The sequence below is a fragment of the Pleurodeles waltl genome, chromosome 3_1 (genome assembly GCF_031143425.1).
Source record: "Pleurodeles waltl isolate 20211129_DDA chromosome 3_1, aPleWal1.hap1.20221129, whole genome shotgun sequence".
Lineage (NCBI taxonomy): Eukaryota > Metazoa > Chordata > Amphibia > Caudata > Salamandridae > Pleurodeles > Pleurodeles waltl.
The window spans coordinates 1312006629-1312021205 of record NC_090440.1 but is presented as its reverse complement, the minus strand read 5'-3'; the positions used below and the strand labels follow the sequence as shown (position 1 = coordinate 1312021205).

At 48.5% G+C, this 14577-nt stretch overlaps 1 protein-coding gene across 1 annotated transcript in view; it reads left to right on the top strand.

Moving 5' to 3' along the window:
* The window catches only part of SEC22A (SEC22 homolog A, vesicle trafficking protein), a 381620-nt gene extending 367291 nt beyond the window's left edge, over positions 1–14329 (top strand). Inside the window, exon 7 of the mRNA XM_069224663.1 lies at positions 13713–14329. Coding sequence (XP_069080764.1) covers positions 13713–13913 — 201 coding nt within the window. The 3' untranslated portion in view covers positions 13914–14329. The remainder of the gene's footprint in view (positions 1–13712) is intronic.
* The last annotated feature ends 248 nt before the right edge of the window (positions 14330–14577 follow it).

Below are 14577 nucleotides of genomic sequence, written 5' to 3'. Positions count from 1 at the left end.
GCAAAGGAGGGTCCCACGACGTCGGATTTCAACTCAGCGAGTTGGGCAATGCAGGATGGAGTGATGGGGACCCAGGCTAGGCTGTGCACAAAGGAATCCTTGGAAAAGTGCACAGAAGCCGAAGCAGCTGCAGATCACGCAGTACACAGGATTACTGTCTGGCGTGGGGAGGCAAGGACTTACCTCCACCAAATTTGGACAGAAGGGCCACTGGACTGTGGGAGACACTTGGACCCAGCTCCTGTGTTCAAGGGACCACGCTCGTCAGGATGACAGGGGACCCAGAGAACCGGTGATGCAGAAGTTTGGTGACTGCGTTGGCAGGGGGAAGATTCTGTCGACCCACGGGAGATTTCTTCTTGGTTTTCATTGCAGGGTAAAGGCAGACAGCCCTCAGAGCATGCACCACCAGGAAACAGCCGAGAAAGCCGCCAGGATGAGGCGCTGCATTGTTGCTGGTAGTCGTCTTGCTACTTTGTTGCAATTTTGCAGGCGTCCTGGAGCAGTCAGCGGTCGATCCTTGGCAGAAGTCGAAGAGGGAAGTGCAGAGGAACTCTGGTGAGCTCTTGCATTCGTTATCTGAGGAATAGGACCTGAGGATCTGAGGAGAGACCATAAATAGCCAGAAAAGGAGGTTTGGCTACAGAGAAAGGAGGCTTGGCTACTGAAAGAGGTAAGCACCTATCAGGAGGGGTCTCTGACGTCACCTGCTAGCACTGGCCACTCAGGGCAGTCCATTGTGCCCCAACACCTCTGTAACCAACATGGTAGAGGTCTGGAACACACAGAAGGAGCTCTGGGCACCTCCCCTGGGAGGTACTGGTCAGGGGAGTGGTCACTCCCCTTTCCTTTGTCCAGTTTCGCGCCAGAGCAGGGCTGGGGGATCCCTGAACCGGTGTAGACTGGTGTAGGAGGCTGGCCTGGTTTGTAGTGGGTACCAAGGGGTACTTACACTCTGCACCAGGTCCAGTTATCCCTTATTAGTGTAGAAGAGGTGTTTCTAGCAGCTTAGGCTGATAGAAGGTAGCTATAGCTGAGCAGCTTAGGCTGAACTAGGAGACATGTAAAGCTCCTACTATACCACTGGTGTCATATGCACAATATCATAAGAAAACACAATACACAGATATACTAAAAAGAAAGGTACTTTATTTTTATGACAATATGCCAAAAGTATCTCAGTGAGTACCCTCAGTATGAGGATGCCAAATATACACAAGATATATATACACAATACCAAAAATATGCAGTAATAGCAAAAGGAAGTAATGGAAGCAATGTACAGTCACAATAGATTACAATAGGAGACCATAGGTATAGGGGCAACACAAACCATATACTCCAAAAGTGGAATGCGAATAACGTATGGACCCCAAACCTATGTGAGCTTGTAGAGAGTCGCTGGGACTGTAAGAAAACAGTGAGGGTTAGAAAAATAGCCCACCCCAAGACCCAGAAAAGTAGGTGTAAAGTGCACCTATATTCCCCAGAGAGCACAGAAGTCGTGATAGGGGAATTCTGCAATGAAGACCAACACCAGCAATGCAACCAAAGTGGGTTTCCGGACGAGAGTACCTGTGGAACAAGGGGACCAAGTCCAAGAATCGCGACAAAGTCGAGATTGGGCTGATGCCCAGGAAATGCCAGCTGAGGGTGCAAAGAAGCTGCCACCGGATGGTAGAAGCTGTGGATTCTGCAAGAACGAAGAGGACTAGGAACTTCCCCTTTGGAGGATGGATGTCCCACGTCGTGAAGGAGCTTGCAGAGGTGTTCCCACGCAGAAAGACCGCAAACAAGCCTTGCTAGATGCAAGGGTCGCTGTAAGGGTTCTTGGATGCTGCTGTGGCCCAGGAGGGACCAGGATGTCGCCAATTGCGTGAGGAGACAGAGGGGGTGCCCAGCAAGACAGGGAGCCCTCACAGAAGCAGGCAGCACCCGCAGAAGTGCCAGAACAGGCACTACAAAGAGGAGTGAATCAGAGCTCACCCAAAGTCACAAAAGGAGAACCCACGACGCCGGAGAACAACTCAGGAGGTTGTGCACTGCAGGTTAGAGTGTCGGGGACCCAGGCTTGGCTGTGCACAAAGGAAATCCTGGAAGAGTGCACAGGAGCCGGAGCAGCTGCAAATCACGCGGTACCCAGCAATGCAGTCTAGCGTGAGGAGCCAAGGACTTACCTCCATCAAATGTGGACTGAATAGTCACTGGACTGTGGGAGTCACTTGGACAGAGATGCTGAGTTCCAGGGACCATGTTCGTCGTGCTGAGAGGGGACCCTGAGGACCGGTGATGCAGTTATTTTGTTCCCTGCGGTTGCAGGGGAGGATTCCGTCGTCCCACAGGAGATTTCTTCATAGCTTCTAGTGCAGAGAGGAGGCAGACTACCCCCACAGCATGCACCACCAGGAAAACAGTTGAGAAGGCGGCAGGATCAGCGATACAAGGTTGCAGTAGTCGTCTTTGCTACTTCATTGCGGTTTTGCAGGCGTCCTGAGCAGTCAGCGGTCGATTCCTTTGGCAGAAGGTGAAGAGAGAGATGCAGAGGAACTCTGATGAGCTCTTGCACTCGTTATCTAAAGAATTCCCCAAAGCAGAGACCCTGAATAGCCAGAAAAGGAGGTTTGGCTACTTAGGAAGGAGGATAGGCTAGCAACACAGGTAAGAGCCTATCAGAAGGAGTCTCTGACGTCACCTGCTGGCACTGGCCACTCAGAGCAGTCCAGTGTGCCAGCAGCACCTCTGTTTCCAAGATGGCAGAGGTCTGGACACCTCCCAGGGGAGGTGCAGGTCAGGGGAGTGGTCACTCCCCTTTCTTTTGTCCAGTTTCGCGCCAGAGCAGGGTTGGGGGATCCCTGAACCGGTGTAGACTGGCTTATGCAGAGATGGGCACCATCTGTGCCCATCAAAGCATTTCCAGAGGCTGGGGGAGGCTACTCCTGACACATTTTTCCAAAGGGAGAGGGTGTAACACCCTCTCACTGAGGAAGTCCTTTGTTAGGCCTTCCTAGGCCAGGCCTGGTTGGACCCCAGGAGGGCAGAAACCTGTCTGTGGGGTTGGCAGCAGCTGCAGTGAAACCACGGGAAAGGTAGTTTGGCAGTACCCGGGTCTGTGCTAGAGACTCGGGGGATCATGGAATTGTCTCCCCAATGCCAGAATGGCATTGGGGTGACAATTCCATGAACTTAGACATGTTACATGGCCATGTTCGGAGTTACCATTGTGACACTGTACATAGGTAGTGACCTATGTACAGTGCACGCGTGTAATGGTGTCCCCGCACTCACAAAGTCCAGGGAATTTGCCCTGAATGATGTGGGGCACCTTGGCTAGTGCCAGGGTCCCCACACACTAAGTAACTTAGCACCCAACCTTTACTAGGTAAAGGTTAGACATATAGGCAACTTATAAGTTACTTAAGTGCAGTGGTAAATGGCTGTGAAATAACGTGGACGTTATTTCACTCAGGCTGCAGTGGCAGGCCTGTGTAAGAATTGTCTGAGCTCCATAGGGGTGGCAAAAGAAATGCTGCAGCCCATAGGGATCTCCTGGAACCCCAATACTCTGGGTACCTAGGTACCATATACAAGGGAATTATAAGGGTGTTCCAGTGTGCCAATGATAATTGGTGAAGATAGTCACTAGCCTGTAGTGACAATTGTGAAAGCAGAGAGAGCATAAACACTGAGGTTCTGGTTAGCAGAGCCTCAGTGTTACAGTTAAGCACCACACAGGGAACACATACAGGGCATATATTATGAGCACTGGGGTCCTGCCTAGCAGGATCCCATTGACACTTGGGTAAAAACAAACATACATACAGTGAAAATGGGGGTAACTGGCCAGGCAAGATGGTACTTTCCTACAGTTTCTAGCTGCAAACATGTTTTTCTTTTTTCAATAGACGAGATGCAACTAATGACTAACAGCTCTAATCGGCATATTCTCTTTTTTATGCCTATAAAATATTATTGCCCTATACTGTTGCAAATCAGGTTTAAGTGTACAACACTCATCTTTTGCCTTGTTTGCATTTTAGCCTTTTGGATCCACATGTTAGTCTTTAGTTGCATCACAGGCATTTTCTATGAAATGAGCACTTCTAGTGAAAATTTCACTCGCCATGGGATTTTAGAACATATTAGGGCGTTAAGAGTTTTGCTAATTACTGAAATAGTGTAGGAAAGTATCATCTTTCTTGGCATGTTACCCCCATTTTTACCTGTATGTCAGTATGTTTTTGCCTGTCTCACTGGGATCCTGCTGGTCAGGACCCCAGTGCTCATAGTTTATGGCCTAATGTGTGTCTGTATAGTGCTTGACTGTGTCACTGAGGCTCTGCTAATCAGAACCTCAGTGCTTATGCTCTCCCTGCTTTTAAATTTGTCACCTCAGGCTAGTGAGTTCATTTACCAACTTCAATTGGCACACAGCATTTCTTTTGCCCCCCATAAGGAGCTCAGACAAACCCTTTCACAGGACTGCCGCAGCAGCCTGCGTGAAATAATGCCTTCGTTATTTCACAGCAATTTTCACTGCACTGATGTAACTTAGTCACCTATATGTCTAACCTTTACTTGCTGAAGGTTAGGTGCAAAGTTACTAAGTGTGAGGGCACCCTTGCACTAACAAAGGTGCCCCCACATAGTTCAGAGCCATTTCCCGGGACTTTGTGAGTGCGGGGACGCCATTACACACGTGCACTACATATAGGTCAATACCTATATGTAGCTTCACAATGTTAACTCTGAATGTGGCCATGTAGGGTGTCCGAGATCACAGAATTGTCCCCCCATTCCAAATCTGGTATTGGGGAGCCAATTCCATGCATCCTGGGGGCTCCACTATGGACCCTCAGTACTGCCAAACCAACTCTCTGAGGCTTGCACTGCAGTTACAGCTGCTGCCACCTCACAGACAGGGTTCTGGCCTCCTGGGGTCTTAGCTGCTCTGTCCCAGGAAGACAGAACAAAGCATTTCCTTTGGGAGCAGGGTGTTACACCCTCTCCCTTTGAAAATAGGTGTTACAGGCTAGGGAAGGGTAGCCTCCCCCAGCCTCTGGAAATGCTTTGAAGGGCACTGGTGGTGCCCTGCTTGCATAAGCCAGTCTACACCGGTTCAGGGACCCCTTGTCCCCTGCTCTGGTGCGAAACTGGACAAAGGAAAGGGGAGTGACTACTCCCCAGGCCATCACCACCCAAGAGGTGGTGCCCAGAGCCCCTCCAGTGTGTCCCAGACTTCAGCCATCTTGCTTTGCAAGGTGTGGGGGTACTCTGGAGAGCTCTGAGTGGCCAGTGCCAGCACGTGATGTCAGAGACCCTTCCTGATAGGTCCTTACCTGATAAGGTAGCCAATCCCCCTCTCAGGGCTATTTAGGGTCTCTTCTGTGGGTTCTCTTCAGATTCTACATGCAAGTTTCCAGCAGGAATCCTCTGCAACTACTACTTCATCCTCCGACTTCGGATCAGCAGCAGCCTGCTCCATGAATCGCTGTAACAGCAACAAAGTATCCACAAGGTATACTTTTCTTCTGCCACTTCAGCTCCAGCCATTAACTGCAACAGTTTCCACGGTGTGCATGCTCTGAGGACTCCCTGTCGTCATCCTGCACCAGAAGGACTGAAGAAATCTCCTGTGGGTGACGGAGTCACTCCCCTGCTCACCTTCCAAGTTGACGACTGGTTCTCCTGGACTCATCTCACAGCGACGAGCATGCTCCTAGAAACACAGAGGGCGGACCCCATTGACATAGACTGTCCTGAGGTCCTGCTGATGCAATTTGGAGGAGGTAAGACCTTGCCTTCCTTGAGAGCGACAGTACCCCTATGCACTGCATCGTCTTCACCTCCTGAGGCCTCTGTGCACTGTTTGTAAAATTCCTTCTTGCACAGCCTGGTCCAGGTACCCAGAACTCTATCCTGCGATGCTCAGTTCGCTGAGTTGACCTCCGGCGGTGTGGGAGCCTTCTTTGTAGCACTGCACCAACCGTGCTTTGCACCTCCTTTGTCCCCCGTGTCCTGGGACTCTCATGGGTGCTGTCTGGCATCCTGAGGGCTCACTAAAGTGCTGAGAGACCTTCTTCGTCCTCACACAGAGTTGAGGCCCCCAGGTCCCTCCTGGATCCAGCCAACGCTATTTTGACACAAAACACAAATTTGTCATACCAAGGCTTGTTGGAGACTTCCAACACAAAATCACGTCTGCATCCATCTCCACATCGTGGGACACCTTTTGCATCATGCAGGAACCCGCTAGCATCTTCCTAGGGTGCATTCCTGCAGTCTTTGTCCAACCTGGGACTCTTCTTTTGCACCCTCCTCTTTGTTTACAGGGGCTCCTGTCCTTCCTGGACCTTTTTTTTACTTCTGGACTTGGTCCCCTTCTTTTGCAGGTCTTCAGGTCCAAGAATCCAGCAGTTGTTGTTTGCAGACTTGGTTGGTTACTGCAATAATCCATATCACGAGGTGTAGTGTGTCCTAAGGAAACTTGCAGTACTTTACTCATGCTTTTCTGGGCTCTGGGGTGGGATAATTTACTTACCTTTACTGTATTCTTACTCTCCCAGCGATTCTGCACACACTACACTTTTCTAGGGGGGAATTCTTGATTTGCATTCCACTTCCATGGTATATGGTTTGTGTTGCCCCTAGACCCATTTTCTTCTATTGCAGTCTATAGCATTTCCTATTGGTTGGACTATCCTATGTCTAATTACTTGCCTTATTTTAGTGTATAGTGTATATATTGTGTATAATACTTACCTCCAGAAGGAGTATTGGCTCTAAGGTATTTTTGGTACTGTCACCCCAATAAACTACCTTTATTTTTGGTAACACTGAGTATTGTCTTTACTTGTAAATAAGTACTGTGTAACTATAAGTGGTATTGCATGAGCTTTGCATGTCTCCTAGTTCAGCCTAAGCTTCTCTGCTATAGCTACCTCTATCAGCCTAAGCTGCTAGAACACTACTGCTTCACCAATAAGGGATAACTGGACCTGGTATAAGGTGTAAGTACCCAAGGTATTTAATTTTAGTGACACAAGGCCAAAAATATGTTAGAGGCAATACTCCTGGAGGTAAATACTATACACAATATATAGACTAGTAACCAAAATCAGGTAAGTTAACAGTCATAGAATAGTGCAAGCAGTGAAAAACAGAATAGATTGCAATGGGTCTAGGTGCAACACAAACCATATACTAAAATAGTGGAATGTGAAAGTCTTATTTCCCCCCTAGGTAAATGTACTGTGTAGAGGAGCGCTGGGAGTGTAAGAAAACACCAAAGGTAAGTAAAGTACCCCACCCCAGAGTCCAGGAACACAGGAGTAAAGTACAGCAAGTTTCCTCAGAACACACTGGAAGTCGTGTTGAAGGATTATGCAAGAACCAAGCAAGACTGCAAGAAACCAACCGTGGATTCCTGGACCTGAAGACCTGTGGAGAGAGGAGACCAAGTCCAGAAGTTGATGAAGAGTTCAGGAAGAACAGGAGCCCCTGCCAACCAGGAAGAAGGTGCACAAGTAGATTCTGTGGTTAGAAGAATTTACAGAAATACAACAAAGAAGATAGCTGCTTGGTGCAAGAGATGTCCCACTTCGAGTTGTTGGATGCAGGCTGTTTGCGTTGCTGTATTCCTCCAAAAAGCCTTGGTTTACACAAGAATGCGTTTGTGTCAAAGAGGAACTGCCCGAACCCAGGAGGGACCTGGGGGGTCTCAATTCAGACGGAGTTTATAGAAAGGACTGTCAGCACTTCAGAGAGCCTTCAGAACACCAGGCAGCACCCACAGGAGTCCCAGGACACGGGGACAAAGGAGTTGCAAAGTGCGGTCATCACAGCACTACACAGAGCGATCCCATGCCACTGGAGAACAACTCAGTGAGTTGAGCGTTGCAGGATAGAGTGCTGGGGACTTGGGCTATGCTGTGCACCAAGAACTTTTGGAAGAACGGTACAGAGGTCCAAGGAGCTGCAGAGGACGCGATGCACAGGGGTACTGTCTGGCACGGGAGAGCAAGCCCTTAACTCCACCAAATTTGGACAGCTGGACCTTTGGACAGTCAGGATCACTTCGGTCCACCACCTGTGTTCCAGGGATCACGCTCGTTGACAGGAGAGGAGTCCCAGAGTGTAGGAGGCTGGACTGGCTTGTAGTGAGTACCAAGGGGTACTTGCACCTTGCACCAGGCCCAGTTATCCCTTATTAGTGTATAGGGTGTCTAGCAGCTTAGGCTGATAGATAATGGTAGCTTAGCAGAGCAGCTTAGGCTGAACTAGGAGACGTGTGAAGCTACTACAGTACCACTTAGTGTCATATGCACAATATCATAAGAAAACACAATACACAGTTATACTAAAAATAAAGGTACTTTATTTTTATGACAATATGCCAAAGTATCTTAGAGTGTACCCTCAGTGAGAGGATAGGAAATATACACAAGATATATATACACAATAGCAAAAATATGCAGTATAGTCTTAGAAAACAGTGCAAACAATGTATAGTTACAATAGGATGCAATGGGGAAACATAGGGATAGGGGCAACACAAACCATATACTCCAAAAGTGGAATGCGAACCACGAATGGACCCCAAACCTATGTGACCTTGTAGAGGGTCGCTGGGACTATTAGAAAATAGTGAGAGTTAGAAAAATAACCCTCCCCAAGACCCTGAAAAGTGAGTGCAAAGTGCACTAAAGTTCCCCTAAGGACAAAAGAGTCGTGTTAGAGGAATAATGCAGGAAAGACACAAACCAGCAATGCAACAACTGTGGATTTCCAATCTAGGGTACCTGTGGAACAAGGGGACCAAGTCCAAAAGTCACAAACAAGTCGGAGATGGGCAGATGCCCAGGAAATGCCAGCTGCGGGTGCAAAGAAGCTTCGACTGGACAGAAGAAGCTGAGGTTTCTGCAGGAACGAAAAGGGCTAGAGACTTCCCCTTTGGTGGACGGATCCCTCTCGCCTTGGAGAGTCGTGCAGAAGTGTTTTCCCGCCGGAAGGACGCCAACAAGCCTTGCTACACGCAAATCGTGCGTTTGGCGTTTTTGGACGCTGCTGGGGCCCAGGAGGGACCAGGAGGTCGCAAATTGGACCTGAAGAGAGAGGGGACGTCGAGCAAGACAAAGAGCCCTCACTGAAGCAGGTAACACCCGGAGAAGTGCCAGAAACAGGCACTACGAGGATGCGTGAAACGGTGCTCGCCGAAGTTGCACAAAGGAGTCCCACGTCGCCGGAGACCAACTTAGAAAGTCGTTAGAGTGCCGTGGACCCAGGCTCGGCTGTGCACAAAGGATTTCCGCCGGAAGTGCACAGGGGCCGGAGTAGCTGCAAAGTTGCGGTTCCCAGCAATGCAGCCCAGCGAGGTGAGGCAAGGACTTACCTCCACCAAACTTGGGGTGAAGAGTCACTGGACTGTGGGGGTCACTTGGACAGAGTCGCTGGATTCGAGGGACCTCGCTCGTCGTTCTGAGAGGAGACCCAAGGGACCGGTAATGCAGCTTTTTGGTGCCTGCGGTTGCAGGGGGAAGATTCCGTCGACCCACGGGAGATTTCTTCGGAGCTTCTGGTGCAGAGAGGAGGCAGGCTACCCCCACAGCATGCACAAGCAGGAAAACAGTCGAGAAGGTGGCAGGATCAGCGTTACAGAGTTGCAGTAGTCGTCTTTGCTACTATGTTGCAGGTTTGCAGGCTTCCAGCGCGGTCAGCGGTCGATTCCTTATCAGAAGGTGAAGAGAGAGATGCAGAGGAACTCGGCTGAGCTCATGCATTCGTTATCTAAAGTTTCCTCAGAGACAGAGACCCTAAATAGCCAGAAAAGAGGGTTTGGCTACCTAGGAGAGAGGAAAGGCTACTAACACCTGAAGGAGCCTATCAGCAGGAGTCTCTGACGTCACCTGGTGGCACTGGCCACTCAGAGCAGTCCAGTGTGCCAGCAGCACCTCTGTTTCCAAGATGGCAGAGGTCTGGAGCACACTGGAGGAGCTCTGGACACCTCCCAGGGGAGGTGCAGGTCAGGGGAGTGGTCACTCCCCTTTCCTTTGTCCAGTTTCGCGCCAGAGCAGGGGCTAAGGGGTCCCTGAACCGGTGTAGACTGGCTTATGCAGAATTGGGCACATCTGTGCCCAACAAAGCATTTCCAGAGGCTGGGGGAGGCTACTCCTCCCCTGCCTTCACACCATTTTCCAAAGGGAGAGGGTGTCACACCCTCTCTCAGAGGAAGTTCTTTGTTCTGCCATCCTGGGCCAGGCCTGGCTGGACCCCAGGAGGGCAGCTGCCTGTCTGAGGGGTTGGCAGCAGCAGCAGCTGCAGTGAAACCCCAGGAAGGGCAGTCTGGCAGTACCAGGGTCTGTGCTACAGACCACTGGGATCATGGAATTGTACCAACAATGCCAGGATGGCATAGAGGGGGCAATTCCATGATCATAGACATGTTACATGGCCATATTCGGAGTTACCATGGTGAAGCTACATATAGGTAGTGACCTATATGTAGTGCACGCGTGTAATGGTGTCCCCGCACTCACAAAGTTCAGTGAATTGGCTCTGAACAATGTGGGGGCACCTTGGCTAGTGCCAGGGTGCCCTCACATTAAGTAACTTTGCACCTAACCTTTACCAGGTAAAGGTTAGACATATAGGTGACTTATAAGTTACTTAAGTGCAGTGTAAAATGGCTGTGAAATAACGTGGACGTTATTTCACTCAGGCTGCAGTGGCAGGCCTGTGTAAGAATTGTCAGAGCTCCCTATGGGTGGCAAAAGAAATGCTGCAGCCCATAGGGATCTCCTGGAACCCCAATACCCTGGGTACCTCAGTACCATATACTAGGGAATTATAAGGGTGTTCCAGTAAGCCAATGTAAATTGGTAAAAATGGTCACTAGCCTGTTAGTGACAATTTGAAAGTAATGAGAGAGCATAACCACTGAGGTTCTGGTTAGCAGAGCCTCAGTGAGACAGTTAGGCACCACACAGGGAACATATACATGCACACCTATGAGCACTGGGGCCCTGTGTGACAGGGTCCCAGTGACACATACATATAGGCCACAAACCTATGAGCACTGGGGTCCTGACCAGCAGGATCCCAGTGACACATAACAACCATACTGAAAACATAGTGTTTTCACTATGAGCACTGAGGCCTGGCTATCAGGATCCCAGTGAGACAGTGAAAACAGTGACAAACACCCTGACATACACTCACAAACAGGCCAAAAGTGGGGGTAACAAGGCTAGAAGGAGGCTACCTTCTCACACAGAGTACCATTCGTCATTACAGAGATGTGCCTGCTGAAGCAAGGAAGTGACTCCGTCGCCACACGGGAGATTCTTTCAGGTTCTTCTGGTGCAGGATGAGCCTCAGAGCGTTCACAACCTGGAAACTGTTGCAGTTGCTGGCTGGAGCTGAAGTTGCAGGTCACAGTAGCCTTCCTGGATACTTTGTTGCAGTTACAGTGGTTCCTGGAGCAGTCTGCGGTTCATCCGACGGTCAAAAGCTGAAGCAGAGGAGTCCTGATGGAGTCTTGCAAACCGAATTTGAGGAAACACCCAGAAGAGAGTCCCTAAATGGCCCTAAGAGGGGGATTGGCTCCCTATCCAGGTATGCACCTATCAGGAGGGGTCTCTGACGTCACCTTCTGGCACTGGCCACTCAGGTGCTCCCAGAGGTTCCCCACACCTTGGAATCCAAGATGGCTAATGCCAGGGACACTCTGGAGGAGCTCTGGGCACCACCCCTGGGGTGGTGACGGACAGGGGGTTGGCCCCTCCCCTTTCCTTTGTCCAGTTTCGCGCCAGAGCAGGAACTGGGGGACCCTGAACCAGTGTAGATGGGATTATGCGAGGAGGGTACTGTTTGTGCCCTTCAAAGCATTTCCAGAGGCTCTGGGAGGATACCCCTCCCATGCCGGTAACACCTATTTCCAATGGGAGAGGGCGTAACACCCCTCTCCTGAAGGAAATGCATTGTTCTGCCTTCCCGGGATTAAGTTGCTCAATCCCCAGGAGGGCAGAAACCTGTCGGTGAGGTGGCAGCAGCTGGGGCTGCAGTACAAACCTCAGAGAGCTGGTTTGGCAGTACTTGGGGGTCCATGGTCAGGCCCCCAGTGTGCATGGAATTGGCCCCTCAATACCAGATTTGGATTGGGGGTTCAATTTCACAATCGTAGACACCTCACATAGCCATATTCAGAGTTACCATTGTGAAGCTACATATATGTATTGACATATATGTAGTGCACGCTTATAATGGTGTCCCCGCATTCACCAAGGCCCGGAAATTGGTCCTGGACAACGTGGGGGCACCTTTGCTAGAGCAAGGGTACCCTCACACACAGTAACTTTGCAACTATCCTTCAGTAACTAAAGGTTAGACATATAGGTGGTGGCTTATAAGTTACATGGTGCAGTGAAAATGGCTGTGAAATAGTGTGTGCACTATTTCACTCAGGCTGCATTGGCAGTACTGAAGGAGTGTTTGTATGAGCTCCTTATGGGTGGCAAAAGAAATGCTGCAGCCCATAAGGATCCCCAATACCCTGGGTACCTAAGTACCATATACTAGGGACTTATCAGGGGGGTTCAGTGTGCCACTTTGAATTGGTATATGGAGTCACTAAACTATAGTGACAAATTTGGTAAACAGAGAGAATAAGCACTGGGGTTCTGGTTAGCAGAACTCCAGTGACACAGTCAAGCATACTGACAACACATATAGGCCACAATCTATGAGCACTGGGGTCTTGACCAGCAGAATCCCAGTGAGACAGTAAAAACTCACTGACAAACAGGCAGAAATTGAGGGTAACATGCAAAGAAAGATGGTACTTTCCTTCACACAGCCTTTTGATTTTAAATGGAGTATCTTTCTTGTACCCATAGTAGTTACTGTTCAAAATAATTCAAGCTACTAGAAGCTACTGTGAAAATGTAATCTGTAAATTCAGATTGTTTTCTTATACAAAGTAAATTTGTGTCAGGTTATCTGGCATCTTAAACATCTGGATGTATGTTTGGAAAGAAACCCTACCTCCCTTTCTGTTCAGTACGTCTGTGAGTCCCTTTACACCATAAAAATATACGTTTAGAAAAAACATGTTCTTCCTGTTTTCAGATGTGCATTAAAACTACCGAACCGATCTCTATTTCATCCTGTTCATGTCACGTAGCTTTACGTGCCGCAGGGGGATCCTTTTCTTGCCAATATCGCACAAAATGACAGTAAAAGCTGAATTTGTGGTGTCTTCATGTTTACTCGCCTACTCAGCAAGTAAAGATAGATGCTAATGATAAAGCATACATGTTTTCGGTTCCCCAAAACTTTAAAGGCAAACTAAGTAAATGACTTAATGACAGTTCAGGCATCCGTTTCGCCTTTATGCACTTGTACTTTTCCAACAGGCCACTGAATTGAAATTAATCCTTAACTTTTCCAGGGCAATCCAACTCGAATAAAAGAGACCTTTTACGATGTCAAGCCCTGGATGGCCACATGATTGGTTTATTAAATGCACTTTATTTACAAATGTTTGTTGCTGACAGTAAACATGTACCCAGTTGATTAATAAATATGTGGACTGCTTTGGGCTGCTATGTTCTTGTAATTGGCTGAAATACAAAGGTGATCCAGTGTATAGGCTCGAGTTTCACAGTCGCTTTTCTGTCCTGAAATAATTTTGATATTTATTTCTGTTTTCTGTTCAGTGTTACCTGTTCGCCTACTGCTCGAGCTGGCGGAACATGAAATCCTACCTGACGTTTGGACTGATCTGCCTATGCAACTTGTACCTGTACGAACTGCGCAACATTTGGCAGCTCTTGTTCCACGTGACAGTGGGCGCGTTCACAACCTTACAGATACGAATTCGACAGCCAGAGGTCAAGTCTCCGGATTACAATGTCTGACGCCGGTCTCGCGACTTGCATCAAGTCAAACATGCCCCAAGTATTTTCCACTTCAGGATTGAAGATATTTCATTTGTAGCCACTGTAGGAAGCCACATAGAGTTTATGTGGTCATTTGCGACGGACCCACTCAACTTTCCAAGGCCAAACTAGACACCAGAAAATAAAGGCCCAGACACATCATATCTTATTGGTTACTTAATAGTGATGCGAAACAGCCAAATATCCCGCATTTCAGAGAATGCCTGCTGCGAGAAAGAAAATACTAGGACTGATAGAGAGTACATGTGCGTAAGAATGCTAACGGTGGTTTTACAGAAATGACTATTCTGGAATTTAAGTTTTGCCTTTGTGAGGCAGTAAGATGTAATCTAAATAAAAGTAAGATATGGCTTATAAAACACTACCTTTGGAAACGCCGCTTCAGTTCGTGTCTTGTTTCTTCTCCATCCAAAACAAAATTTCATTCAGGAACAACATGAAACTGTCCTTCGTGTATGATGTCATATAATTTAAAGTGCTTTAGAAAACAAGTCAGGAAATAAACTCTGTAAGCGATGAATTTACAAATAGCAGTACAGCTTTCATTCGCGATTCGACAGGGAACAAAAAAAAATGGCGGATTCGAGTGGGAACACAATAAATGTCATACATTCTATTAAGG